This window comes from Callithrix jacchus, chromosome X, assembly GCF_049354715.1.
Source record: "Callithrix jacchus isolate 240 chromosome X, calJac240_pri, whole genome shotgun sequence".
Lineage (NCBI taxonomy): Eukaryota > Metazoa > Chordata > Mammalia > Primates > Cebidae > Callithrix > Callithrix jacchus.
This window is the reverse complement of record NC_133524.1, coordinates 49,335,761-49,361,577: the sequence shown is the minus strand read 5'-3', so window position 1 is coordinate 49,361,577 and position 25,817 is coordinate 49,335,761. Positions and strand designations below refer to the sequence as shown.

The 25,817-nt window shown below is 45.4% G+C and overlaps 1 protein-coding gene across 2 annotated transcripts; it reads right to left on the bottom strand.

Annotated features, from left to right (window-relative positions):
• Window positions 1-9,474: 9,474 nt before the first annotated feature.
• On the bottom strand, window positions 9,475-22,554 carry GLOD5 (glyoxalase domain containing 5). Of its 2 annotated transcripts, XM_035288774.3 has the most exons (5): window positions 22,448-22,554; window positions 17,991-18,119; window positions 17,711-17,848; window positions 12,511-12,666; window positions 9,475-9,810 (listed from the first exon to the last, which is right to left on the bottom strand). In XM_035288774.3, exons 1-5 carry the CDS (start codon window positions 22,508-22,510, stop codon window positions 9,685-9,687), a joined length of 612 nt encoding a protein of 203 aa, XP_035144665.1. In that variant the 5' UTR covers window positions 22,511-22,554; the 3' UTR covers window positions 9,475-9,684. The 2 variants fall into 2 exon arrangements, with proteins under 2 accessions (XP_035144665.1, XP_035144666.1); XM_035288775.2 differs by lacking the exon at window positions 17,991-18,119.
• Between the last annotated feature and the right edge of the window lie 3,263 nt (window positions 22,555-25,817).

Below are 25,817 nucleotides of genomic sequence, written 5' to 3'. Positions count from 1 at the left end.
TATCAATATTAATAGTAATTAGTACTACTTACATTATTAATGCAAGTAATATGCTGACACCAAGAGTAATACCAATACTGTAATATTGGTACTGGCACTAAAACTAATTTTATTTCTTTAAATTTATGATTGACACCTAATAATTGTACATATTTATGGGGTAAAACATGATACATGTATACATTGTGATCAAATCAAGGTAATTAGCATATTAATCACCTTAAACATTTTTCTTTGTGATGAGGACATTCGAAAACATCTCTTCTAGCCATTTTGAAATATATATTAATCATTGACTCTAGTCATCGTACTGTGCATGAGAACACGAGAACTTATGCCTCCTATCTAACTATAGCTTTGTACCCATTGACAGCCTCTCCCCATCCCTCCCTGCCTCCTACCCTCCCATCTGCTGGTAACCACTATTCTACTCTCTACTTCTATGAGGACATAGTAATTTTCACAGTAATAGTAATACTCATCTAATGCTAATGCTAATTCTAATCTGACACTAATACTATTATTGCTAATACTAATTCTAAAACTATTATTTTAATTCTAACAACAATAGTGATAATAATACATACTGAATTTTTTTTGAGACAATATCTCACTATGTCACTCAGGCTGGAGTGCAGTGACAGTCTCGGCTCACTGCAGCCTCCATGTCTCAGGCTCAAGCGATCCTCCCATCTCAACCTCCTAAGTAGCTGGCATTTCAGGTGTGTGCCACCACACCCAGCAATTTTTTTTTTGTTAGTAGAGATGAGGTCTCGCTATATTGCCCAGGCTTGTCTAATTCTGATACTAATACTAGCGCTAATAGACTAATAGCAACAGCATTATTTGCTGAGTGACCCCAGGCACTGTGCTAAGTGCCCTCCATCCATAATTCTATCATATTCTCACCAGCTCTTTGTGATGCAAGTGTATGTAATTGTTCTTACCTTCCAGACTGGGTCTACATAGGTGTGGGGAAATGAAGATTTTCCTCCAGGGCCCTGGGTTCTTGTCTCAACTCTGTCACTGATTTGCTGCGTGATTCCTGGGCCAGACGCCCTCTGAGCCTCAGTTTCTTCATCTGGAAAGTGGGTACAGTCATAGCCCCCCACATGGATAGAAACCACTCAGCACAGGGCCTGCTGGTACACCATAAATGGTGTGCTCCGTAGGTGGGAATTATCATCATCGCCATCATCATTATTATTATTAGAAGCAGCAGTTGCAGCGTAGGGAAGTCTGTCCTCACAGGGAAGGGCAGGTTGGAGACATGTCTAAGATCTAAGACAAGGGTTTGGCGGCTGGACTCACCCCATTTCTTCATTTCTGGAGAGCACATGGGGCTCAGGAAGAGAAGCCAAGGGCAAGGAGTGGGGTACTCTAGAAAGAGTTGGAAACCCCAAGACTATGAGGCCAGGCCTCACCCCATTCCCTCCCCCATCCCTGTGAAGGGGTGCAGGCTCACAAGTCTGCGGCGACAGTTCAGCCAGCAAGGAGGCAGCTGGGAGTGGGCAGATAAGGGAATCAGCGGAGCCAGATCAGGCTTTGGGGGAGATGAGGGCGGGAGCGGGGGTGGGGTGTCCCGGCCTTGGTCAGGCCTAAGTTTGAGACTCGTCTTCAATATCCTCTCTTCTCGGAAGCCTTCCCTGATTGGCTCACTCCCTCCTGGCATCTTCTGGGGTTCTAGAGCCCCTGCTTGGTCTAGGCCCCATGGCATTTGGACTGTTTGTGACTGTTCTGCACTGTGGAGTCCACAAGGGTGGGGACAGAGCCTGATGGACTGTGGTATCAAAAGCACCAAGACAAATGTCAACCAAAGCCTGGCTAACGAGTCAAGCGTTTGCCCTCAGAACCAAACTGTTAGTTGATTTTTTTAAAAAAAATGGAAAGTATAAAGGGTGCTGTTACAAACATCTACTTTTGTCAAACATTAATATTTTGCCTTATTGACTTCAGATTGTTTTTAAAAGATATGCGATATTACAGATGTTCTTGTACCGATTCCATTTCCCTCCCTCCTTCTACTGCCTTGAGCTTGGTGTTTATCTTCCTCAAGAGTATTTTTACTCCATCGCTCCATATGTTGGTACCCATAAACACCATAAGATACGCAGGGTTTTTTTGGCCTGCTTTTGCACTTCATGGAAATGGAAGCACATCACACAGTATGTGCTGCTTTTGCTCAGCGTAATGTCTGTAATATTCTTGTCATGTGTATCAGTAATTTATTCTTTTTTTCTTTTTATTGAGACGTAATTCACATACCATAAAAATTACTGTTAAAATGTACCATAAAGTGATTAGTATATTCACAAAGTTGTGCAACCACCCACTACCCAATTCCAGAACATTTTCATCACCTCCAAAAGGAACCCTGTACTTATTAACATTCACCCTCCCATTCCATTTCCCTCTCCCCCCATCCCCAAGCCATCACAAGTCTCTTTGTCTCTATAAATTTGTCTGTTTGGACATTTCATATAAATGCAGTCATATAATATGTGACCTTTTGTAACTGCCTTCTTTTACTTCACATAAAATTTTTAAGGTTCATTCATGTTGTAGCATGTATCAGTACTTCATTCCTTTTCATGACTGAATAATATTCCATTGTATGAAAATACCTACCACATTATAGGTTGAATGCAGTGGCTCAGGCCTATAATCCCAACACTTTGGGAGGTTGCAGCGGGTAGATTGCTTGAGCCCAGGAGTTTGAGACCAGCCTGGGCAGCATAACAAGAACACATGTCTACAAAAAAGAAAAATTAGCCGGGTGCGGTGGTGCATGCCTGTGGTCCCAGCTACTTGGAAGGCTCGGGTGGGAGGATCATTTGGGCCCAGGAAGTTGAGGCTGCAGTGACCCATGATTGCACCACTGCACTCCAGCCTGGGCAGCAAAGCCAGACGCTGTCTGAAAAGGTAAAAGGAAAAAAAGAAATGCCACATTATGCTTATCCATTCACCCACTGATGAACTCTTGGCTATCATGAAAACTGCTGCTGTGAACATTCATGTGAAAGTTTTTATGTGGACATATGTTTTTCATTTTCTTGGGAATACAACTAGGAATGGAATTGCAGGGTGAAATGGTAATTCTATGTTTAACTTTCTGAGGAACTGCAAGTGTTCTCCCCAGCTGCTGTACAAGGGTTCAAATTTAACCACATTCTTTCCAACACTTTTCTTTCTTTTTCTTTCTCTCTCTCTTTCTTTCTCCCTCTCTCTTTTTCAGGGTCTCACTTCATTGCCCAGGCTGCAGTGCACTGGCATGATCTCAGCTCACTGCAGCCTCAACCTCCTCGGTTCAAATGATCCACCTCAACCTCCTGAGTAGCTGGGACTACAGGTACATACCATCACACCCAACTAAATTTTTGTATTTTTTTGTAGAGATGGGGTTTTCACTATGTTGCCTAGACCAGTCTCAAACTACTGGGCTCAAGCAATCTGCCTTCCTTGGCCTTGCAAAGTGCTGGGATTACAGGCCACCATGCCCAGCCTCCAACACTTTTTATTGTCCCTCTTTTTGATTCTAGCCATCCTACTGGATGTGAAGTGGTATCTCGTTATGGTTTTGATTTGCATTTCCGTGTGACCACTGATGTTGAGCATCTTTTCATAAACCTGTCGGTCATTTATCTTCTTCTTCTTCTTCTTTTTTTTGAGACCAAGTCTCACTCTGTAGCCCAGGCTGGAGTGCAGTGGCGATATCTCAGCTCACTGCAGCCTCTGCCTCCTGGGTCCTGGTTCAAGCAATTCTCCTGCCTCAGCCTCCCAAGTAGCTGCGATTATAGGAACGTGCCACCATGCCTAGCTAATTTTTGTATTTTAGTAGAGACAGACTATGTTGGCCAGGCTGGTCTTGAATTCCTGACCTCGTGATCCGCCCACCTTGGCCTCCCAAAGTGCTGGGATTACAGGCGTGAGCCACTGCATCTGGCCTTTTTTTTTTTTTTTTTGACACTTAGTCTCACTCTGTCACCCAGGCTGGAGTGCAGTGGCATGATCTTGGCTCACTGCAGCCTCTACCTCCCAGGTTCAAGCAATTATTCTGCCTCAGTCTCCTGAGTAGTTGGGATTACAGGTGCCCGCCCCCACACCTAGCTAATTTTTGTATTATTAGGAGAGATGGGGTTTCACTATGTTGGCCAGGATGGTCTCAAACTCCTGACCACAAGTGATCCATTCACCTCAGCCTCCCAAATTTCAGGGATTGCAGGCATTAGCCACCACACTGGTCCCATTTGTCTTTTTTGGAGAAATGTTTATTTAAATCCTTTGCCCATTTTGAATTGGGTTATTTGCCCTTTTATTGTTGAGTAGTAAGAGTTCATTATGTTTTCTGGATACTAGACTCTTTATAGATATGTGATTTTCAAATACTGTCTTCTGTAAGTTGTCTTTTCACTTTGTTAAGAGCGTCCCTTGAAGCATGAAAGCTTCTAGGGTTTTTTTTTTTTTTTTTTTTTTTTTGACAGAGTCTCACTTTGTCACCCAGGCTAGAGTGCAGTGGTGTGAACGTGGCTCACTGAGGTCTCAATCTCCCAGGCCCAAGCGATCCAACCAACCCAGTCTCTGAAGTAGCTGGAACTACAGGTGCGTGTGCCACCATGCTTGGCTAATTTTTGTATTTTTTGCAGAGATGGGGTTTCACCATGTTGCCTGGGCTGATCTTGAACTCCTGAGCTCAAGCAATCCACTCACCTCAGCTTCGCAAACTGCTGAGATTACAGGTGTGAGCCACTGCGTCTGGCCAGAAAGCTTATAGTTTTGATGAACTCCAATGTATCTAGTTTTTCTTTGGCTGCTTAAGCTTTAGATGTCATGTCTAAGAAACCATTGCCTAATCCAAGGTCACAAAGACTTATGCCTGTTTTCTTCTAAAGCAGCAGTCCCCAACCTTTTTGGCACCAGGAACCAGTTTCTTGAAAGACATATTTTCCACAGAAGGGGGGATGTTTTCAGGATGATTCAAGCACATTAACTTTATCATTAGAGTCCCATAAGGAGTGCACAACCTAGATCCCTCACATGCATAGTTCACAATAGGGTTTGAGCTTCTAAGAGAATCTGTTGCTGCAGCTGCTTTGATAGGAGGTGGGGCTCAGCTTCATGAATGGCAGCAAGCCACAGCTTACCTCCTGCTGTGTGGCCCAGTTCCTGACAGACCACAGATGGGTACTGGTCTGTGGCCTGGGGTTGGGGACCCCCATTCTTTTTTTTTTTTAGCTTCAAGGAGGACTGCATGGGACCCCCGTTTTAAAAGTTTTATGGTTTTAGCTCTAACATTTAGGTCTTTGATCTGTTTTGAGTTCTTGTTTGTAAATGGTGTGTGGAAGGGGGTCCCACTTTATTCTTTTTCATGTGGATACTCAGCTGTCAGCACCATTTGTTGAAAGGAGCATTATTTCCCTATTGAATAGTCTTGGTACACTTGTCAAAAATCAATTGCTGGCTGGACACAGTGGCTCACCTGTAATCCCAGCATTTGGGAGGCCAAAATGGGAAGATCACTTGAACCTAGGAGTTCAGCCCGTGCAACCCTGTTTTTAAAAAATAAGCTGAGCATTGGCCAGGCATGGTGACTTATGCTTGTAATCACAGCACTTTGGGAGGCCGAGGCAGATCACCTGAGGTCAGGAGTTCGAGACCAGCCTTGCCAACATGGTGAAACCCTGTCTCTACTAAAAATACAAAAATTAGCTGGGCATGGTGGTGCGTGCCTGTAATCCCAGCTACTCAGGTGCATGCCTGTAATCCCAGCTACTGAGGCAGGAGAATTGCTAGAACTCAGGAAGCAGAGGTTACAGTGAGCCGAGATCATGCCATTGCACTCCCAGCTGGGTGACAGAACAAGACTCTGTCTCAAAAAAAAAAAAAAAAAATTAGCTGAGCATGGTGGTGCATGCCTGTAGTCCCAGCTGCTTGGGAAGCTGAGGTGGGAGGATCGCTTAGCCCAGGAGTTTGAGGCTGCAGTGGGCTGTGTTTGTGCCTGGGCAACAGAGCCAGTCCCTGTCTCTTCTATTCCTCATTTGTGGAGTGTTTTTATCATGAAGAAGTATTAAATGTTGTCAAATGTTTTTTCAGCATCTCCTGAAAAGATAATGTGGTGTTTGTCCTTTATTATATTAATATGATGCATTATATCAATTGATTTTCATTAGTTGACCAAACCTCGCATTCTTGGGATAAATCTTACTTTACCGTGGTGTATAATCCTTTTATGTATTTCTGGAGTCTACTTGCTTGCATTTTATTGAGGATTTTTGCATCTATAGTTATAACAGATATTGCTCTGCAGTTTTCTTGTGATGTCTTTGTCTAGTTTTCTCATCAGAATAATGCTAGCCTCATAAGTTTGTTCCCTTTTATTGGAAGTAATATTCCACGGACTGGATATACCATATTTTGTTTAACCACTCATTTGTTGGTGAACATTTGCATTGTTTCTAGTTTCTTTCCCTAGTATAGGCAAATCTGCAATTTATAAACTCATATTCCTCTCTCTCTGCACACCTGTGAAGGAGTTTCTTCTGGGGAGGAGGGAGGAAATATCAGAGCATCCATTCATTCATCCACCTACCCACTCACCCATCCACCCATCTGTTCCTTCTTTCCTTCCTCTATTCCTTCATTTCCTCTTTCCTTTCATCCATAAATCACTTGTCTCCAGGCATATAATTTCTGGGTCCATGCCAAATTGTCTTTTAGAATGGGATGGAAAACCTGGTTGGGCACGGTGGCTCATGCCTGTAATCCCAGCACTTTGGGAGGCCAAGGTGGGAGGATCACTTGACCCCAGGAGTTCCAAGCCAGCCTGGGCAACATAGCGAGACCCTGTTTCTAAAAAAAATTTAAAAATTTGCTGGACATGATGGCAGGCACCTGTAGTCTCAGCTACTCAGAAGGCTGAGGTGGTAGGATCATTTGAGCCTGGGAGATCAAGGCTGCAGTGAGCCAAGGTTACACCACTGCCCTGCAGCCTAGGAGACAGAGCCAGACCCTGTCTCAAAAAAAAAAAAGCAGAAAACCTGCTACAGTTTTTGTTTCTTTTCTTCCCTCTCCTCCCCTCCCTTCCCTCTCTTTTCCACTGTCAGAAAATGCTACAGGTTTTGGGAAAACCTTTTAAGTGCTAAAATTGACATCCTTACACTCCCTCTATTCCCAGCACTTTTGGGGCTCCCTGGTGGTTCATTCACAGGGTCTGGCTGAACTACTCTCTTGAGGACTGTTTAGTGACCAGAGTCCAGAAGACCAGTGGCTCCTTTACTTCAAGAGAATCTCACGCATGCTCCTCCATCCATCACTCCTTCACTCAGGAATCTGCACACTTCCATTCCCAATTGCTCGACTCATCTGCCTGTGCCTTCTTTTGTTTTAGAACCCAAAGGTTTTCAGGCCTCTTCTCTAGCTGACATCCTAGTCAGCTGAACTCATCCAGTCTCTATCTTCAAAATAGCTCCAGAATCTAACCATTTAAAAAATCACTTTCCTGGCTGGGTGCAGTGGCTCACGCCTGTAGTCCCAGCACTTTGGGAGGCTGAGGCATGAGGCTCTCTTGAGGCCAGGAGTTCAACACCAGCCTGAACAACATAGCGAGACCCCAACTCTACCAAAAAAACCCCAAACAAATAAAAATCACTTCCCCTGTCCCCACCACCACCCTTGCATGGACCACTGCAGTGGCCTCCCCGTCACTGGTTGCGTTTCCACCCTTGCCCTGACAGTCTATTTTCCATGCAGCGGCCAGAGGGAGCCTGTTAAATCCTAAATCATATCATGTCCCTCCTCTGCCCACAACCATCCTTCAGTTTCCTGTCACTCAGAGTAAAAGCCAAAGTCCTCGCCCTGGCCTGCAAGACCCCACCCATCTATACCCCTTGCTCCCCGCCACTGGCCTCCTTGCTGTTCCTCACACACACCAGCCACATTCATGCCTCAGGGCCTTTGCACTGGCTGATGTCTCTGCCTGGTGTGCTTTTCCTCCACTGGCTAGCTGTGTGGCTCACTCCCTCATCTCTTCACATCTGTGCTCAAGACCCTTCTAAGTCATACTTTCTGGGACCACCTCATTAGACATCAGAAGCTGCCCCAGCAATTTTTGTTTTTAAGACAGAGTCTTGGCTGGGCGCGGTGGCTCACGCCTGTAATCCCAGCACTTTGGGAGGCCAAGGTGGGTGGATCACAAGGTCAGGAGATAGGGATCATCCTGGCTAGTATGGTGAAACCCCGTCTCTACTAAAAATACAAACGTTAGCCAGGTGTGGTGGCACGCACCTGTAGTCCCAGCTACTCGGGAGGCTGAGGCAGGAGAATCGCTTGAGCCTGGGAGGCAGAGGTTGCAGTGAGCTGAGATCATGCTGCTGCACTCCAGTCTGAACCACAGAGTGAGACTTCATCTCAAAAAAATAAAAAAAAAGACAGTCTCGCTCTGTCACCCAGACTGGAGTTCAGAGCGGTGTGATCTCAGCTCACTGCAACCTCCGCCTCCTAGATTCAAGCAATTCTGGTGCCTCAGCCTCCCAAGTAGCTGGAACTGCAGGCATGTGCCACCATGCTTGGCTAATTTTTGTATTTTTAGTAGAGACAGGGTTTATCATGTTGGCCAGGCTGGTCTTGAGCTCCTAACTTCAGTGATCCACCTGCCTCGGCCTCCCAAAGTGCTGGGATTGCAGGCATGAGCCACTGTGCCCAGCCTGCCCCAAATATTTTTATCTACATTCCCTCTTCTGTGTTTTCTTTTTCTCCATAGCGTTTATCAGCCTGTAACATACTTAATATTTTACCTACTTAATTTTATTTATTTTCTATCTGCCCCACTAGAATGGCAACTCCACAAACAGAGATATGCTTATCTCTTTTGTTCAATGCTGTCTCTCCAGTGCTTGGAACAGGGCCTGGCACATAGTAGGTACTCAACATTTGTATTTTAGTTGACTGAATGGTGGAAGGGAACAGAAACAGAGGAAATTTGACCTCGTTCTGCCTACCCTGCCATGAGCTATGCCTCAATTGAGATGATTTGGCTAATTTATGTATTAATTTATTTTGTGTGGAAAAGGGGCTGTTTCACTATGTTGCCCAGGCTGGTCTCAAACTCTTTGACCTACTAGATCCAAAGGTAGAAAGTGCTAAATATCCTGGGAGTGAGACTAGAGAAGGCTCTCCGGGAAGTGGTAGTATTGTTTGGGGCTGATCCTGGAAAGTCTGATGGGCATGAGAGATCCCAGGAATGGAGAAAGCAGCAGGCAGCAGCTGGAAGAGTGAGGTGAGTTAGGAAAGGACGAAGATGACGGTGTCACTGACAAGGAGAAATCTGTCAAGGGCCTTGAATCCCAAGGGGATGACCCCTAGATCTGGCACTTGGAATTGTTATACTCTGGTCATAGACCTCCGACCCAACAGCTCAGAGATCTCACACCCTAGATAAACACCCATGTGTGGCGCTGATACAATAACAAAGACCCTGTATTTGTTGAGAGGTTATGCATTTATTAGGCCAGCTTGAATGATATACAGATATGGTATGGTCCCAAACCTGTCTTGGGTCCCCCCTCATCAGGATGTGTGAAGTGCCTAAGTCCTCAGTCCTCGGAGGCCTCTGGGTCTGGGTGGGGGTTTGCAGAAAGGAAAGGAGAAGGTGATATCGATGAGGACAGAATGGAGGAGGCCCAGCCTCCATCACGAGGAGATGTAGTTGGACACCTCAATCAGATTTCTGTCAGGATCTCGGAAGTAGATGGACATAATAGGCCCTTTTGCCCCTGTTCTGGGAACTGGCCCCTCCTCAATAGGGACATCACAAGTCTGAGGTGGGAAGAAAAGACAAAAGTCATTCATCAAAATCTGTGTATGAGACCAAAATTTAAATCCTTTTTTTTTTTTGAGACAGAGTCTCACTCTGTCGCCTAGGCTGGAGTGCAGTGGTGAGGTCTCAGCTCACTGCAACCTCTGCCGCCTCCCGGGCTCAAGCAATTCTCCCACCTCAGCCTCCCGAGTAGCTTGGGATTACAGGCGCATGCCACCATGCCCAGATATTTTTTGCATTTTTTGTAGAGACGAGGTCTTGCTATGCTGTGCAGACTGGTCTTGAACTCTTGACCTCAAGTGATCCGCCCACCTCGGCCTCCCAAAGTGCTGGAATTATAGGTGTGAACCACTGCGCCTGGCCTGTAAAATTTAATTCCTTATAGTGACCTAAAAGACCTTGGAACACCCCTGTATCTTTCTTTTTATTTATTTATTTATTTTTGAGACTGAGTCTCACTCTATCACCCAGGCTGGAGTGCAGTGGTACAATCTCAGCTCACTGCAAACTCGGCCTCTCAGGTTCAAGTGATTCTCCTGCCTCGGGCTCTTGAGTAGCTGGGATTACAGGCATGTGCCACCATGCCTGGCTAATTTTTTTGTATTTTTAGTAGAGACAAGGTTTCACCATGTTGGCCAGGCTGGTCTTGAACTCCTGGCCTCAGGTGATCCACCTGCCTTAGCCTCCCAAAGTGCTGGGATTATGGGTGTGAGCCACCACGCCTGGCCTATTTTATTTTTATTTTTTTGAGCCGGAGTCTTGCTCTGTCACCAGGCTGGAGTGCAGTGGCGTGATCTCAGGTCACTGCAACCTCTGCTTCATGGGTTCAGGCGATTCTCCTGCCTCAGCCTCCCAAGTAGCTGGGATTACAGGTACACACCACCATGCCCAGCTGATTTTTAAATTTTTAGTAGAGACAGGGTTTCACCATGTTGGCCAGGATGGTCTGGAACTCTTGACCTCATGATCCTCCTGCCTCAGCCTCCCAAAGTGCTGGGATTACAGGCATGAGCCACTGCGCCCTGGCCCCACCCCTGTATCTTTCTGACCTCAATCTCCTACCATCCTTCCTTCCCTCACTCTGTTCCAGACACTTATCAGCTAGATGGCCTTGGGCACAGTACCTAACCACCTTGTACCTCGGCCTCCTCATTTGTAAAATGGGAAGGATAATAGTACCTAGTATTATCTAGTAAGTGGCAGAACTAGAATTCAAACGCAGGCAGTCTGGGTCAAAGACCATACCTCTTAACCCCTATGCTTCAACCATTTTACTTCCAGACCAGTCTTTTTCACTGAGACTTCTCAAAGAAGGAGTCTAGGTTATCTGCACAGAATACATACAAGACCTTGATTCATGTTCTGCAAAAGGGAAACTAATGCCCCTCTTATTTATTTATTTATTGTAGAGATAGAGTCTTACTCTGTCACCCAGACTGGAATGCAGTGGCACGACCACAGTTCACTGTAGCCTCAACCTCCTGGGCTCAAGCAATCCTCCCACCTCTTAGCCTCCCAAGTAGCTGAGCCTACAGGCACACACTGCCACGCCCAGCTAAATTTTTTGTATTTTATGTAGACAGAGGGTCTCGCCATGTTACCCAGGCCAGTCTCAAATTTCTGGGTTCAAGTGATCCTCCCTCCTTGGCCTCCTAAAGCACTGGGATTACAGGCATGAGCCACTGCACACCCGGCCTTATTTTAATTTTTAGAGACAGGGCCTTGCATGCACTACCATGCCTGGCTAATTTTTTATTTTTTGTAGAGATGGGGGTCTCACTATGTTACCCAGGCTGGTCTGGAACTCCTGGCCCAAATGATCCTTCTACCTCACCCTCCCAAAGTGCTAGAATTACAGGCATGAGCCACCATGCTCAACCAATGCCCCTTCTAGATGACATCATTTTAAGTATTACAGAGATTTATTCCCTCTTCAATCTTTTCTCAATCCTTCTGATTATACAAAGAAAGTGGATGCTAACAAGTCCTTAGTATCTTTTTAACCACCTGCCATATCTCCCTTTGTAATGTCAGGGTCAGGGAGTACAGGGAACAGAAGCGGCTAGAATTTAATGACATTGTTATGCTTTTATAGCTGTTGGATTTTACAGTTACTTTTCCTTTATGCCAAGATATGATGAGTTTTTCATGTACTTGGATGAACATTTTCTTTTTATATAAATGGATTTAGGGCTGGGCACAGTAGCTCATGCCAGTAATGCCAGCACTTTGGGATGCCAAGGCAGGCAGATCACTTGAGGTCAGGAGTTTGAGTCCAGCTTGGCCAACATGGCGAAACTCCGACTCTACTAAAACTACAAAAATTAGCCAGGCGTGGTGGTGCCCATCTGTAGTCTCAGCTACTTGGGAGGCTGAGGCAGGAGAATCGCTTGAACCCAGGAGGTGGAGGTTGCAGTGAGCCAAGATCGCTGCATTGCACTCCAGCCTGGGCAACAGAGCAAGACCCCATCTAAAAAAAAAAAGGTATTTAAGTGTAGTTTTTTTTTTTAACAAGGGGAATGCATAGGTTCCTTTTCAAATACAATTATTTACATGAAAAATCATGTCAGTCAAAATAGTACATAACTGTGTGCAGGCATTTATCTGGTTGTGGTAAAACCTGTTACCTCTCTGGGTCATGCTTCTGTTTTCACTGTGTTTGCAGCAGCTTTTGCAAAAAGAAGGGAAGTCCCACTCACCTTGAGGTGCTGGATCATTTCACCCAAAGGCACCTCTGTGATCAGACATATGTCCAGGGAGCCAGGAACTGGGTGAGCGGCTTTGGGTTCAAATTCCTTTCCCACCTCGTGGAGGTTAAATTTCTGGTCTCCAAAACACAGTGCTTTCCGGTCTTCCTACTTGGTAGGGAGGGGCGGAGAAAACAGCCTGGAATTAAACCTCCAAGATGAGTGTGAGATGAAGCCTTTCCACCTATCCCAACAAGGTTTAAAAAAAATAAAAACTAGAATAGAGCTACTACACAACAGCCCTTAGCCCCACCCAAGCAACAGCCCGTAGCCCCACTACAAAATTAGCCAGGCGTGGTGGCACATGCCTGTAATCCCAGCTACTCAGGAGGCTAGGCAGGAGAATTGCTTGAACTAGGGAGGCGGAGGTTGCGGTGAGCTGAGATTGCACCATTACACTCGGCCCTGTGCAACAAGAGTGAAATTCCGTCTCAAACAAAACAAAACAAAACAAAACAAAAACCCTATGTTTCCCAGAACCTCCAGAGGCCATGTTAGCTGGACTGGGCAATGAGATGAGGGCAGAGGTGTGGGTGGGGCTTCCGGGAACCTCCCTGCCCACTGCACTGGTCCATTTTGCCCATTCACTTCCTCTTTCTTCCCAGCCACTGCCCATGACCTGACTGACTACCTCTGGACTGGTTGTTCAATGAGAGGAAAAGAAAACTCTGCCTTGTTTAACTCATAGTTGAGTTTTCTCCTCTATGCCTCCAAACAAAGTCCCTAACCCTTCACTTTTCTCCCTTTCCTCTTTCTCTTTTCTTCTCTTCCTTTCCTTTTCTTTCTTCTTTCTCCATGTTGGTCAGGCTGGTCTCGAACTCCCGATCTCTGGTGATCCACCCACCTCAGCCTCCCAAAGTGCTGGGTTTACAGGCATGAGCCACTGTGCCTGGCCCCTCTTTCTTTTCTTTTAGACAGAGTCTTGCCTCTGTTGCCCAGGCTGGAGTGCAGTGGCACAATTTCAGCTCACTGCAACCTCCGCCTCCCAGGTTCAGGAGATTCTCATGCCTCAGCCTCCAGAGTAGCTGGTACTACAGGCACATGCCACCATGCCCAGCTAATTTTTATGTTTTTAGTAGAGATGGGGTTTTGCCATGTTGGCCAGGCTGGTCTTGAACTCTTGACCTCAGGTGATCTGCCTGCCTCAACTACCCAAAGTGCTGGGATTACAGGTGTGAGCCACTGTGCCCAGCCTCATTTTTTTTTTTTTTAGACAGAGTCTCTTCAGACATAGACTCATGAAAAAGATGAAAAAAAAAAAAAGAGAGAGAGAGAGACAGAGTCTCGCTGTGTTGCCCAGGCTTCAGTGAAGTGATCACGGCTCACTGCAGCCTCAACCTCCGAGGTTCAGGTGATCCTGCAACCTCAGCCTCTGAGTAGCTGGGACCACAGGCACACCCCACCATGCCTGCCTAATTTTTTTATTTTTTGTAGAGACCAGGTCTCCCCATGTTGTCCAGGCTGGTCCCAAACTCCTGGCTCAAGCAATCCCCGTCTCAGCCTTCCAAAGTGCTGTGATTACAGGTGTGAGCCAGTGTGCCTCACTGCACCACTATTTCTCGATTCAGCAACTTGAGATATTTCCTATCATCTCCCTGCTATGATAAATGAGAATTTAGCTCATTCACATTACTACCTCTTCCAACACAATTTGATTATCATTTTTAGTTTTTCTTTTAGCTCCTTTACAATTTTTAAATAACCCACTTGCATGTTTATTTTGTTTATTTATTTTTTTAAGAGACAGAGTCTCATTCTATTGCCCATGCTGGAATGCAGTGGTGCAATCATGGCTCACTACAGCCTTGACTTCCTGGCCTCAAGCAATGCTCCTGCCTCAGCCTCCTGAGTAGCTGGGATTACAGGTGAGCACCACTATGTCTGGCTAATTATAAAACTTTTTTTTTTTTTTTTTGTAGCGATGATAGTCTCAGTATGTTGCCCAGGCTGGACTCCAGCTCCTGAGCTCAAGTGATCCTCCTGCTTCATCCTCTCAAAGTGTTGGGATTGGAGGCGTGAGCCACTGTGCCTGGCTGCAAGTTTATTTTTGTAGATAAACTACAGATTAACTCACAGCCCTGCCATGTTCTTCATGGCTCCTCCCTCTTCTGGACCTCTGAACATGTGCGATTTCTTTTATACTTTTTCTATCTCTTTCTTTTGCATCACTACCACATCCATTCAATCAGAAAATGATTTTATTTCACTTTTTTTTTTGAGACAGAGTCTCCCTTTGTCACCCAGGCTGGAGTGCAGTGGCACGATCTTGGCTCACTGTGACTTCTGCCCTCGGGGTTCAAGTGATTAGCCTGCCTCAGCCTACCGAGTAGCTGGGACTACAGGTGCACGCCACCACTCCTGGCTAATTTTTGTATTTTTAGTAGAGACAGGGCTTCAGCATGTTGTCCAGGCTGGTCTCGAACTCCTGACCTCAAGTGATCCACCCATCTCAGTCTCCCAAAGTGCTGGGATTACAGGTGTGAGCCACCGCGCCCAGACAACTTTATTTCACTTTTGGACTCAAAGGTAGTTTGGCTCAGTGTACAATTGTAGGTTGCAGCTTATTTTCCCATAGCCTTTTAAATATATTGCTTCATTGTCTTCCCTGAATGTGGTGTTGCTGTTAGGAAGTCTGATGTTCATCTGTGTTTTATTCTTTGGTTGGTGATACATCCGTCTTCTACTACTGCAGCTTTAGGATTTTTCTTAATCCTAATGTGCTGAAATTTCACTCCAATGTGTCCAAGTACAGAGGTTGAGGCATCATACACCTTGTTATTACCATTGGCCTATACAAGGACTATCTCTTGTTTTACTTATACATTTATTCTTTTTCTTTTCGTTCTCCATTCCCATCTCCACTTTAGGCAACCACTATAATGTGTTTGATGTGTATCCTTTAGTTTTCATAAATTGCTGTAAAAAGCGTGTTATTGTTTTATGTGTGTGTATTGTAAATGGTCGCATGCCGTAGACCTGATTTTCTTCATTTTTCACTCAGCACGATCTTTTCAAGACATGTCCGTGTTGCTGTGCACACATCCAATCTGATGTTGCATAATACTACATTTCTGCATAAGGTTCCATGTTAGATTTAACATTTTTACCCAGAGAGAAAGAATTGGCTGGGCATTGTGGCGTGTGCCTTCAGTCCCAGCTGCTCCAGAGGCTGAGGCAAGAGCAGCACCTGAGTCCAGGAGGCTGAGGTTTCGGTGAGCTGTGAACGCACCACTGTACTCCAGCCTGGGCAACAGAGCAAGACCCTGTCTAAAAAAAAATTTCTTCTCCTGTTTGTGATTTTCTATTTAAGTTATATGGTATGTGGGGGTTGTGTTTGTGTGTACTTAATTGTTTCAGAGCAGTCTTAAGTCCACAGCAAAATTGAGCAAAAGGTATAGGGATATACCCCCATATATGCACAGCCTCCTTCACTTCTTTCACTTGGTAATATGCATTTAAATTTCCTCCATGTCTTTTCATGGATTGATAGTCCATTAATTTAATTTAATTTATTTATTTGAGACAGAGTCACGCTCTGTCACCCAGGCTAGAGTGCAATGGCGTGATCTCAGCTCACTGCAACCTCCATCTCCTGGGTTCAAGTGATTCTCCTGCCTCAGCCTCCTGTGTATCTGAGATTATAGGCACCCGCCACAATGCCCAACTAATTTTTGTATTTTTAGTAGAGACAGGGTTTCACCATGTTAGCCAGGCTGGTCTCAAACTCCTAACCTCAGGTGATCCACCCACCTCGGCCTCCCAAAGTGCTGGGATTACAGGCATGAGCCACCGAGCCTGGCTGATAGTCCATTTATTCTTATCACTGAATAATATTTCACTGTCTGGGCCACAGTTGATATATCCATTCACTTACTGAAGCACATCGTAGGCATATATTTTTTGCTTTCTCTGCATTTATCTTTTTTGAAGTTGTTCCAAATTCTCAAGCATACTTCAGTCTCTGGAAACCTCTTTTTTTCCTTGGATCTGTCTTGCCTGGGGTTTTTCTTACACTTGTTCCAAACTGGATTAATTGTTCTCTAGGTACCTTTCTGAGATCTTCCTCTTGGGATCCATTGTGGCTTGTGGCCTGACTTCCATGTCTTCCATATTCCCAGATTAGTCATTTTTTTTTTTTTTGAGATGGAGTCTCGCTCTGTCACCCAGACTGGAGTGCAGTGGTGTGATCTCAGCTCAATGCAACCTCTGCCTCCCAAAGTGCTGGGATTACAGGTGTGAGCCACCACGGCCAGCAAGTCACCCATTTTGATATAGCATACCCTCAAGTAATTTTCAAAGCAAGTGGGAAAATTTTCTAAGACTTCGTATGACTAAGAATGCTTTTATTCTACATTTACCTTTTTCTTTGTTTGATTTTTTTCTGACTCTGTCACTCAAACTGGAGGGCAGTGGTGCAATCTCTGCTCATTGCAACCTCTGCTTCCCAGGCTCAAGCGATTCTCATGCCTCAGCCTCCCAAGTAGCTGGGATTATAGGCGTGTACCACCATACCCAGCTAATTTTTGTATTTTTGGTAGAGATGGGGTTTTGCCATATTGGCCAGGCTGGTCTCAAACTCCTGACCTGATGTGATCCACCCATCTCAGCCTCCCAAAGTGCTGGGATTAACAGGCTTGAGCCACCGCACCTGGCCCCTACATTTACCTTTGGTTAATAGTTTGGTTGGACATAGAATTCTAGGTAGAAAAATTTTCCCTCAGAATCTTGAAGTTGTCCTTTTATCTTTTGGTATCTGGTCTCTTGGAAAATCTGATATTTGTTTGTTTTTTTCCTTTGTAGATAATCTACTTTTTAATCTCTATGAAAGCTCTTAGGATCTACTTTTTCAGTTTGATGTTCTGTAATTTCATAAGGATCCATATAAGTGTCAACATGCTGGATACTTAGTTAACCTTTCCCATATAGAGACTGCAGAGTTCTGTTGCAGTATTTCTATGATAACTTCCTCCTCTCCTTTTTCTCCATTCTCTCTCTGGAAGTCCAAATATTCAGAGTTTGGAATCTCCTCTATTGATCTCCTTATATTTTCTTTCAGATTTCCAGCGGTTTTCCTTTGGGAGTTAAGTTATATGTTAAAGTGTTATAAACAAAGTTTAGCCCACCTGAATTTGACATTTAGGGAAGTGGTTACCTTAAAAGTTGTGACCTCCATGCCCAGGATCTTGGAATAAAACATGGTAGTGTCTTTGATGCTCTTTACCGTCATCACGATGTGGTCAAGTCTACAGATAAGACTTGGGGGAGGAGTCTGACTGCTGTCCCTCCACGACTAAAAAAAGAAAAATAGTCAGAAGAGACCACAATGCCACTTGTCACGCTCATGTTTCCTTCTCCTCACCTCCCCCCACCTCCCCAATGACTCTACTTCCTCCTCACCCTCTTTCAAGGGAAAGGCCTGAGAGAATACTTACTGGCAGAGTCTTATTGCCCATGTGTGGATTCACGGGAGTCCATGTGTCTGCCATGACCACTCTCCACTGTTTTCTTGTTCCCTTTCTTTTTTTCCTTTTTTCAGACAGAGTCTCACTCTGTTGCCCAGGCTGGAGTACAGTGGCACAATTTTAACTCACTGCAACCTCCACCTCCCAGCTTCAAGCGATTCTCCTGCTTCAGCCTCCCGAATAGCTGAGACCACAGGTGTGTGCCACAACGCCTGGCTAATTTTTGTAGTTTTAGTAGAGATGGGGTTTCACCATGTTGGCCAGGCTGGTCTCAAACTCCTGACCTCAAGTGATCTGCCCGCCTTGGCCTCCCAGAGTGCTGGGATTACAGGCTTGAGTCACAGTGCCCAGTCTTCTTGTTCCCTTTCTCCTTCCAGAAGTGAAAATTAGGGGAGTGGAGACAAAGACAATGCCCTCCCTTGTTTTCCCTAAGTAGAATTCATTTTCTTTCCAAGAAGTGACAAGACACAGAAGAGCCCAACCCTGTGAATACAAGCCCTCCGTTGGCCAGTTTTACCCAGCCCCCTCCTTTCCCATTCTGCAACTTCGGTCACAGAGAACAGGATGAGAAGGGGGCGTCTCAGAAGAAATGAAGGTTTCTGGGCATGTGTATTTATAGATTCGCCTTGACACCCAGAGGGAGGACTACTCCTCCACCTTCCACTTTCCCACCCTCAGCACACTTCCCATCAGATCTTCCTCTTGACTTGAACTATTTAGTAAATTGTATATGAACAGTATCTCTGCTGTAGGATTATAAAGCACCTGTGGTCTGGCACTATAAGCAATGGAGTATAATGCTTAAAAGTATAGATTATGATTTTTTACTAATTTTTTTTTGAGACAGAGTCTTGCTCTGTCACCCAGGCTGGAGTGCAGTGACAGGATCTCAGCTCACTGCAACCTCCATACCCTCCCCCCGCCCCACACACCAGTTCAAAGGATTCTCCTGCCTCAACCTCCCAAGTAGCTGGGATTACAGGTGTCTGCCACCACACCCAGCTAATTTTTGTAAAAAAAGATTAGTCAAAATTAGTAAAAGTATAGATTCTGGTGGTGGCACCTGTAATCTCAGTGCTTTGGGAGGCTGAGGTGGGCAGATCCCTTGAAACCAGGAGTTTGAGACCAGCCTGGGCAACACAGTGAGACCCTGTATCTACAAAAAAATACAAAAATTAGCTAGGCAGGGTGGAGCTCACGTGTCGTTTCTGTTACTTGGGGGGCTGAGGTGGGAGGATCACTTGAGCCCGGGAGGAGGAGGTTGCAATCAGCTATGATCACAGAACCGAACTCCAGCCTGGGTGACAGAGCAAGACTGTGTCTCAAAAAAAAAAAAAAAAAAAAAGATTCTGGAATCAGACTAACATTTAAATAATTTCTCTAGTTTCTCTGTGCCTTGGTTTCTCCTTCTATAAAATGAGCAAGATTTTATACATACTTTATAGAATTATTGTGAGAGTTTAAAAAAACTACTATATATATATATATTATTATTTTTTTTTTTTTGAGACAGAGTCTTGTTCTGTCACCAGGCTAGAGTGCAGTGGCACAATCTTGGCTCACTGCAACCTCTGCCTCCTTGGTTCAAGCAATTCTTCCGCCTCAGCCTCCCAAGTAGCTGGGACCACAGGTGCATGCTACCACGCCCAGCTAATTTTAGTAATTTTAGTAGAGACGGGGTTTCACCGTGTTGGCCAGGATGGTCTCGATCTCTTGACCTCATGATCCACCTGCCTTGGCCTCCCAAAGTGCTGGGATTACAGGTGTGAGCCACCATGCCTGGCAAAAAACTACTATATTTTTAAGCATGTAGAACAATGCCTGACACTGACACACATCAAGTGCAATAAAAGGATTGATGATGATGATGATGATGATGATGATGTGGTCATCTTGTTAAAATCTAGACTCCAGTTACAATGACCCCCCAGTCTCTACAGTCTCATTCATTGCTCTTGAACTCCAGGCTACACTGTCCTTTTGCCTGTTCCTCATAAGGGCCATCCTTGTACTGTTCGTTTCCGGGCCTTTGCAGATGGTAATGCCTGTCTCCCTGACTACAATATAAGCTTCATAAGAGCAGGGACCTATCTGTTTTGTTCCCCACTGTTTCCCAAACAACTAGTTCAGTCATTTTTATTCAATAAATATCTACTGCAACAACTAGAGACAGTGCTTAGCACAAAGTCTGACTAATTTCTATTCTGTTCAATTCGATTCAATTCCATTCCATTCTATTCTATCTACCCTTTGCTATTTTATTATTTTCTATTCCACTGCGTTTAGTTCCATTGAAACCAGCCCATTTTAAACAATTGATTTCACTGAGATCCAGTTAAAAAAAAATCCTGTACCATTCTATTTTCCTGAGTGGAGGAGGCATTAGCAAAGTTGCTGAGTTCTGCTCTCCCTGTGGATACAGAAGATCCACAGGGACGTAGGGACTACAGAAAGAGAAAATGACCAACATTTTGGCTTCATTGAAAATAAAGTCGTTTCCCTGGCAAGCAGACTCAGATAGAGATAAAATAAAAAAGAAAGAAAGAAAAAAGAAAATAAAGTCGTATGTTGAAAAAAATCTTATTAACGTTCTTTCTTATTCCCTTTTTGAGACAGAAGCTTGCTTTGTTGCCCAGCCTGGAATGCAGTGACACGATCACAGCTCACTGCAGTCTCACCCTCCTGCACTCAAGGAATCCTCCCACTTCAGCCTCTGTTGTAGCTCGGATTACAGGTGTGTGCCACCATGCCCAACTATTTTGTTTTCTTTTTTCATTTTTTGTAGAGGTGAGGTCTCACTGTTTCCCAGGCTGGTCTTGAACTCCTAAGCTCAAGAGATCCTCCTGCCTCAGCCTCCCAGAGTGTTGGGATTATAGGCATGAGCCACTGCACCTGGCCCTTATTAACCTTCTAACATCTATAGAATCTGTCACAATACTCTGTTTACATTCCTGATATTGGTAATCTATATTTTTTCTCTTAATTACTAGAGAGAAAACAGATATTGCTAATATTTTATTAATCTGTTCAAAGAATCAACTTTTGATTTGTTGCCTTTATTGTATGTTCGCTTTCTATTTCACCAGTTTCTACTGTTATAATTTCCTTGCTTCTACTTTCTTAGGTTCAATTTGCCATTCTTTTCCCAGCTTCTTGATAAGGAAGCTCAGATCACTGATTTTCAACTTTTCTGATGTATGCATTTAGAACTATAGATCTCTCCTAAGCACTGCTTTGGGCACATCCGCATCATTTCAATAGTTGATTGGAAATAAACTCCACCTATGCCTCCCATTATTCAGTTCCCTGCCAGCTCAGATTCACTCCCCAGATTCTGCTTTGCAGACTCGGAGCTTCATCTTTGCAAATTCAAGGATGAGCAGGGATGGCTCTTTTAAGGAACAGGAAGGCCAGCGTGGCTCAGAACCCAAGAGTGAGTGAGAGATGAGTGGGCGGGCAATGCAGGGTCCGGATCCTGCAGGGTCTTGAAGGTGAAGTTACAGAGCCTGCTTTATAAAATGATGATCAAGACATAGTCATCACACAAAGGGCTAGTTGTGGTGGCTCATACCTGTAATCCTAACACTTTGGGAGGCCGAGGTGGGTGGATTACCTGCGGTCAGAAGTTTGAGACCAGCTGGCCTACGTGGTGAAATCCTGTCTCTACTAAAAATACAAAAATTAGCTGGGTATGGTGGTGCACACCTATAATCCCCACTCTCAGGAGACTGAGGCCGGAGAATCGCTTGAACCTGGGAGGCAGAGGCTGCAGTGAGCTGTGATCGCGCCACTGCACTCCACCCTGGGCGACAAAAGCAAAACTCAGTCTCAAAAAAAAAAAAAAAAAAAAGACATGGTAATCACACAAGGCTTACTGTGTGCCAAGCCCTGTTTTACACAGTCTACAAAAATATAATCAATTTTACTTCTCACCACAGCCTATAAAATCCCTATAGTCAGAGTGCCCGGAACACCACATCCTTCCTCCTTTGGCCTCCTTCACAGGGAAGCGTTCTGTCTTCCTACAGGGTCCTCTTCAAGGTCCCCTTTAGGCTGCCAGGGGCCTCTGAATTCCTCTTAAAGTTCAAGGTCAATGCTATGTTTCCTAGCCTTTCTCCACACAGCCTTAATCATGACAGCTTCGGGGACACCCTGCATGAGCCTCCTTTGTGTCTCTCCACCTGTCCTTGGCTGAACTGGGAGAGGAGCCAGCCCTCAGCCCCGGCGCAGCTATGCACACCTGAACACAGGGCCCTCATGGCTTAGAGCGGGGCCTTTCCATGGGCCTCTGCTGCCCTCTGCTTGTCTCTGAAAGAGGAAGGGAGAGAGGACAGGAAACAGGAGCCCACAGAGAAGGGAAACAGGTTACTAGACCAGCTTTGGTGCCAACACCCTTGCCCCAGACCCCCAGGGGCCACCTTGTTCACCTGTTTCTCCGAAGTCCTGCCCCACATCTTGACTGGCAGCCTGAAGGGCAGATGGCGCAGCATGGCAGGGTAGGCGTCCTTGTCCTGGGGCCTCCCGACAACCCTCTGGCTCAGCGCCTGGAGATCAAGGGGCAGGAACAGGAGGACACAGGCTGAGGACTGTGGGAGGTGACAGAGGTAGGTGGAGCAAATGGAAGGACTTTGACATTAAACTCAGGGCCTCAAAATTAAAAGCTTAACGTGGATGTGTGTAAGGGATTACTTCTTGATAACACTGAAGGCCGGGTGCGGTGGCTCCTACCTGTAATCCCAGCACTTTGGGAGTCCAAGGTGGGTGGATCACCTGAGGTCAGGAGTTTGAGACCAGCCTGGCCAACATGGTGAAACCCTGTCTCTACTAAAAATACAAAGGGCGTGGTGGAGGGTGCCTGTAATCTCATATACTTGGGAGGCTGAGGCAGGAGAATCTCTTGAACCTGGGAGGCAGAGGTTGCAGTGAGCCAGGATCATGCCACTGAACTCCAGCCTGGGAGACAGAGTGAGACTCCATCTCAATAATAATAATAATAATAACAACACTGAAAAACTACCAAAGGAATCTTTATTCTAGGGTATGATGTCTCTGGTCTACTTAGGGGTGTGTCTCCGAAGTGTGAGATCTGTGAGCTGTTTGAAAGTGTGTTTCAGGGGTGTGAAGTTGTGGGCTGAGTTAGAGTATGACTGCTCTGACTTATTATTGGTCTGTTTCCAAGCCAAGATCCCTACATTCTTTTTTTTCTTCTTCTTCTTCTTTTTTACCTCCAGTAATGGCTATAAGCAAGATCCCTAAATTCTAGAGTTCTGAGCCCCTTGGCCGAGCACAGTGGCTCACGCCTGTAATCCCAGCACTTTGGGAAGCCAAGGTGGATGGATCACTTGAGGCCAGGAGTTCGAGACCAGCCTAGCCAAAATGGTGAAGCTCCATCTCTACTAAAAATACAAAAATTAGCCAGGCATGGTGATGTGCACTTGTAGTCCCAGCTACTCTGGAGCTTGAGGCAGGAGAATAGTTTGAACTCTGGAGATGAAGGTTGCAGTGAGCTGAGATCGCACCATTGCATTCCAGCCTGGGTGATACAGCGAGACTCTGTTTAAAAACAAAAAGCTCTGAGCCCCAGTGTGTGATGTTCCTGAATTATTTTGGGGAATATGTTTTGGAGGATGAGATTTGCAGTCTTCCTCCTCCACCCCACTCACCTTCCGCTGCTGAGAGTCAGAGAACATTCATCAGCCTCGTTGCTATTCACCTGACCCTGAGCTGAGATCCCCCATCTCTCCTACAGGTTACCTGTCTGGTCCCTGGAGCATGTGAGTTTGAGATTTTTGTTTCTAGTTACCCCCAACACAAACACTTTGTGCTGTGGATATTATTTTGTTTTTGTTTTTTTGAGACAGGGTCTCGCTTTGTCACCCATTCTGGAGCCCACCAGCGCCATCACGGCTCAGTGCAGCCTCAAACTCCTAGACTCAAGGGATCCTCTTGCCTCAGCCTCCTGGGTAGCTGGGACTACAGGTGTGCGCCACCATGCTTGGCTAATTTTTGTATTTTTGGTAGGGATAAGGTCTTGCTACGTTGCCTGTAATTGGCCTCCTGAAGTGCTGGGATTACAGGCGTGAGCCACCACACCCTGCCAAATATTGTTTTTAAGCATATGATTTTCTTTTAAAAAGAGTTACACAAATAATATGCGAATACAGGTTTGTATAAAAGATTTGAACAACAGGCCGTGCGTGGTAGCTCACCCTGTAATCCCAGCACTTTCGGAGGCTAAGGCGGGTGGATCAATTCAGGTCTGGAATTCGAGACCAGCCTGGCCAATATGGTGAAACACCACCTCTACCAAAATTACAAAAGTTAGCTGGGCATGGTGGCAGGCACCTGTAATCCCAGCTACTTGGGAGGCTAAGACACAAGAATCACTTGAACCTGGGAGGTGGAGGTTGCAGTGACCTGAGATCACGCTTGGACAACAGAAGGAGACTCCGTCTCTCAAAAAAAAAAAAAAAAGATTTGAACAACACATCAGTACATGGACTCTACCAATCATCTCTATCCCCATCCCCTCAAAATGACCACTGGGGTCAGATTCTGGTGTTTCCTTCCAGATACAGTTCTCTGTGTTTACATAATGTGTGTGTGTGCATGCACTACACACATGAACTAAGTCACTGTAACTGACTTCCCCTTGCTTTTCCCTGCCTATAGCGCATCCCCTGCAGGTACACACAAGTCCCATCCATTCTGTATCATGTCCAGTGGGCACTCTGGGCTGTAGCATGAACCCCCATTATTCATTTCACTCTGCAACAGTCCTTGACTATCAATGGACATTTTTACAAGCTTTTCCTGGTTGTTTGCTCCTACCAGCCTTGTTCACACAGTTCTGTGCACACATTTGAGTACTAGAGTTAGAAGTGGAATTGCTGGGTGTATTAAAGTTCTCAAGAGAAACAGAACCAATATGAAATATATTATAAGGAATTGGCTCGTGTGATTTTGGAAGCTGAGAAGTTCCACAATCTGTCATCTGCAAGCTGGAGACCCAGGAGAGCCAGTGGTGTAGTTCTGAGAACCAAAGGGCTGATGGTGTTGGCTGGGTGTGGTGGCTCATGCCTGTAATCCCAGCAATTTGTGAGGCTGAGGCAGGTGGATCACTTGAGGTCAGGAGTTCAAGACCAGCCTGGCTAACACAGCAAAACCCTGTCTCTATTAAAAATACAAAAATCATCCAGGTGTGGTGGTATACGCCTCTAGTCCTAGCTACTTGGGAGGCTGAGGCAGGAGAATTGGTTGAACCTGGGAGGCGGAGGTTGCAGTGAGCTGAGATTGTGCCACTGCACTCTAGCCTGAGTGACAGAGTGAGACTCTGTATCAAAAAACAAAACAAAACAAAACAACAAAGGGCTGATGATGTAAGTCCCAGCCAGGGGCAAAGGACTGATGTTCCAGAGCAGTCAGGCAGGGAGCAAATTCCACCTTCCTCCATCTTTTTGTTCTATTCCGACGTTCAGAGGATTGGGTGATGCCCATTCACATTTGACACATAAAATTTCTCATCACAAATTCACCCATTGTCAACTGTCCTTTTCCACTATCTTTCAGAGATGTCTCAAAAAAGGCTGTAGTGCTGCAGCTGTCCACTTTCATAGTGTGCCTACATAACATGCAGAACCATCTGTTAACCAGGCCCGAGTCTTCTCTTCCTCTGTCAACTCATTGTAGGGAATGCCCCATGAGGCCACAGGCACAGGCTGGGAGAGAGAAGGCAGGGTGGAAGGAGTGGGACCATGGGCATTTAGGCCACTTCCTCATGTAACTTGCTTGTGTTTT